General features: G+C 42.8%; 1 protein-coding gene across 2 annotated transcripts in view; it reads right to left on the minus strand.

The window, feature by feature from the left end:
- Positions 1–1,704, minus strand: part of LOC102485565 (argonaute RISC component 4) — a 46,520-nt gene extending 44,816 nt beyond the window's left edge. Inside the window, exon 1 of one of the 2 annotated variants that reach the window (XM_006148686.2) lies at positions 1,472–1,704. In XM_006148686.2, the coding sequence (XP_006148748.1) occupies positions 1,472–1,689 (218 nt within the window). In that variant the 5' untranslated portion in view covers positions 1,690–1,704. The remainder of the gene's footprint in view (positions 1–1,471) is intronic. The other variant, XM_027771942.1, reaches the window with a different exon arrangement.
- Between the last annotated feature and the right edge of the window lie 2,071 nt (positions 1,705–3,775).

Raw genomic sequence — 3,775 nt, forward strand, 5'->3', positions numbered from 1 at the left:
CACACACCCTATAGCAAAAACCTCTCAAAAAAAAAAAAAAAGAAAAGAAAAGAAAAAAAAGACAGCGAGATTTTACCCCACCGGGGTACTGATGTTCCCACTCACCTCCAGCCTCAGGCCAGCCTGGGTCATGGGCATGCACATGGCCAGAGAATGCAGGGAGGTCTCTGACGTGGACCTGGAACCCTAGCATGTGGGCCAAGCTCACAGTGTTTTACCACTGAACCACCATCCAACCTCTGAGCTCCCAGTTTTTATTTTTTTAAAAATCAGCCATGTGGGAATCTAGCACTCTTTTTTTTTTTTTGAGAGGTTTTTAATATAGGGTGCATGTGCTTGACAGAGACAGAGAGAGACAGAGAGAAATCACCCCCCCGGGGGGATGGCCACACCGCAATCCCTTCTCCTCCATTCTCCTCTCGGGATCTTGGGCATGCACGCACACGTGCACAGTGTGAGTTTAAGCCACCGGGTCCGGGACTTGAACTGTGGTCGACTACATGGGAGTCCAGCGACATAGCCATTACGCTAACTGCTGGTCCTGGAATCTAGCACTCTTAACCACTGCACCACCTGTCAGCCCCCAAGCTCCCATTTTTCAACACTGCAGGAGGAATCTTCGGTCTTTATACATCTATAGATTTATACATTTCTCCCAATGCCAACATTTAATAATTAAACTTGAATTTTCAGTAACTGTTTCTCAGTCACTAAGGTCTTCTATTTTTATAAATTTCTCCTACTTTTAGTCAACGGAAGAGTGACCTTTCTTTTACATGTGCTGATTGACCAACGATATATACAGCGCTCTGCTAGGGTCCATGAAGGCCAAGTGTGAGACAGTGTGAGATAAGTGTGAGACAGCGAACTTGTTCTTAAGGGAAGTACTATTCTCTTTTTTGTTTGTTTTTTCCTCTTAGATTCCTGCTATAAGATGAATCTGCTCGCTGTAGAGACAGAGAGAAGGAGAAATTGCAAAATGGCCCCCCTAGAGACGGTCATACTGCAATCACCTCTCCTCTGTTCTCCTCTGGGGACTCTGGGCATGCACACACATGTGCCTAGCATGTTCCCTAAGCTGCTAGGTCTGGAACTCAAGCCATGTGGGATCCAGCACCTTAACCACCTAATCACCTGCTGACCCACTATCATTTATTTATTTACTTGCTTATTTATTTATTTTAAAATAATTATTTTATTTAACTTTATTTATTTATTTTAATTTGGCCAGAAAGGCACAGAGTGAGTGAGAGAGAGAGAGAAAGTGAGAAAACAAGTTGCCAGGTCCGGGATTTGAACCGCAGTCGGCCATGTGTGAGTCCAGCGACTCTAACCATCAGCCACCTGCCGGCCACCAGTTTTTTGTTTTTTTTTTTTAAGCATACATATGAAAGAATTTAGAGAACATGATACGTAATAAATACATTTTATGCATTTAAATATACAGACATCTACTTGTTTTAATCCCTACCTGTTGACTCTGCGAGGCCGTTTTTCCGGTTTGATATCCACATCATAGTGATACACATCTATTTTAGGAATCTGAATCTGAAAGTGATTGGCTAAAAGTCGAATTGGTTTCCCAACAGTGCCAAGGCCAGGACGACGAGGCGGCTGAAACAGGTTGGCTGGAGGTCCTAAAGAGATGAAAAAAACATTTGCTGTGCTATTCGGCCATAAAGGGTTCATCTCACTTGCAGGGTAATGACTTTTTTGTTTGTTGTTCTTGTCTTCCTATAGGATGCGTGCATTCCCCAGAGAAAGCGAAGGAGGGAAAGTGAGAAATCACCCCCCGGGGGTGGTCACGCAGCAATTCATCCTCCTCCAGTCTCTTCTTGGAACTCTGGACATGCATGCTTACATGCTTGGTGTCATTCTCAAGCCACAGGTCCCGGATTTGAACAGCGAGGCCAGCCACGTGGGCCCCAGTGCCTTAAATTCCACACCACCGATTGGCCTGATTAACTACAATGATTGAGATCCTTTTTTGTTTTTCTTTTTTCACTGCCAGAGGGCGTGTACTCACCAGAGACCAAAAGAGAGAGAAAGAAGGGAAAAGAAGAAAGCACCCCATGGGGCATGGTCATCCCGTATTCCCTCCTCTTTTTATCCACCCTGTTGGGATTTAGGGGACACACACAGATGTCCAGTGTGCTTTTCATGTCCCTGGGGTTGAGACTCCAACCATGGCTGGCCACGTGGGATCGGGTCTCCAGAGCTACTAATCTATCAGGCTGGCCTAAAGAGCTTGCTAGTCACTTAATATGTGCTGGTATATGGAGTTTCAGGTTTTTTGTTTTTGTTTTTTTAGTTTTTTGCTCTAGGGCCTGTGCACTTGCCAGAGAGAAGCAAAGAGACACAAAGGGAAAGTGAGAAGGCGTCTCCTGGGGGAATGGTCACACCACAATCCCTCTTCCACCAGTCTCCTCTCAGGATTTTGGGGGCGCGCGCACACACACACACACACTCTGAGAGTGATTTTCAAGCTGTCAGGTCCAGGACTTGAACTATACAGCTGGCTATGCTGTATCCAGTACCTTTTATATTTATATATATATATTTTTTTATTTGTTCATTCATTTATTTTTTAATTCGACCAGAGAGAAAACACAGAGAGAGAGAAAGAGGAAAGTGACAAAACACACAAATCCAGGACCAGGACTTGGAACGTGGTCAGCCACATGGGAGTGTCCAGCGCCTTAGCCCTCACACCACCTGCTGGTCCTGGATTCAGAATCTTAATCTCCATGCCACATGTTGTCCCCTTGGGTGTCTAACTTAAGATTCTCAAGATTTCTAAATATTGATCATTCAGATGCCATGTTGCTATCTTTTTGAATAAGAGAACATCAAAATGAGACTGACAGTAAGAGCAGGTGGCATGGTGGTTAAGGTGCTGGACATATCAACTGTGGTTCGAGTCCCAGATCTGACAGCTTGCTTTCTACTTGCCCTATCTCTGTCTCTGTCTCTTTCTGGTGAGGGTATGTGCCCTGAAGCAAATTTTAAAATAGTGGCTGGCCACAGTTCAAGTCCTGGCCCTGGCAGCTTGCTTTCTCACTTTCTCTCTTTCTCTCTCACTCTCTGTCCCTCTCTGGTTGAATTAAAATAAATAAATAAATAAATAAAGATAAATAAAATAATTCTTTAAAAATAAATAAGTAAATAAATAAATAAAACTAGCTCTAAACTCTGGGGACTATCATCCCAGTTGAAGATGATCCATGAAACCCCATAAATGAGCCTACATTAATTATGCAGACAGATTAGATAGCAGCTATACTGAGCAATTCATATGCTTAACTTTTAAAAGTATTTTATTTAGGATTTATTTATTTACTTACTTAATTTGACCAGAGAAGGACAGAGTGAGAGAGATGGAAGTGAGAAAGCAAGCTGCCAGGTCTGGTACCAGAACTGTGGTCAGCCATGTGGGAGTCCAGCACCCGTAACCCCTATGCCACTTGCCAGCCCGATATGTTAAATTTTGACAGTGAAACAATACCAAAATTGCAAGACATTTTTTTAAAAATCTATAATCTAATATTTTTAGAATCTGGAAAATCTGAGATTTCCTGGTCATAAGATCTAGTTTATTTATTCAACAATAATTTATTCATTTATTATGTGTATAATCTATACTATGGATTCAGGAAGAAGACAGAGACTCTCTCCTGAAGGAATGCAGTCTAGACCAGTGGTTCTTTTTTTTTTTTTTTGGAGAGGTTTTTGCCATAGGGCACGTGCGCTTGCCAGACAGAGAGAGATAGAGAGA

The sequence above is a fragment of the Tupaia chinensis genome, unplaced genomic scaffold (genome assembly GCF_000334495.1).
Source record: "Tupaia chinensis unplaced genomic scaffold, TupChi_1.0 Scaffold000239_1, whole genome shotgun sequence".
Taxonomy (NCBI): domain Eukaryota; kingdom Metazoa; phylum Chordata; class Mammalia; order Scandentia; family Tupaiidae; genus Tupaia; species Tupaia belangeri.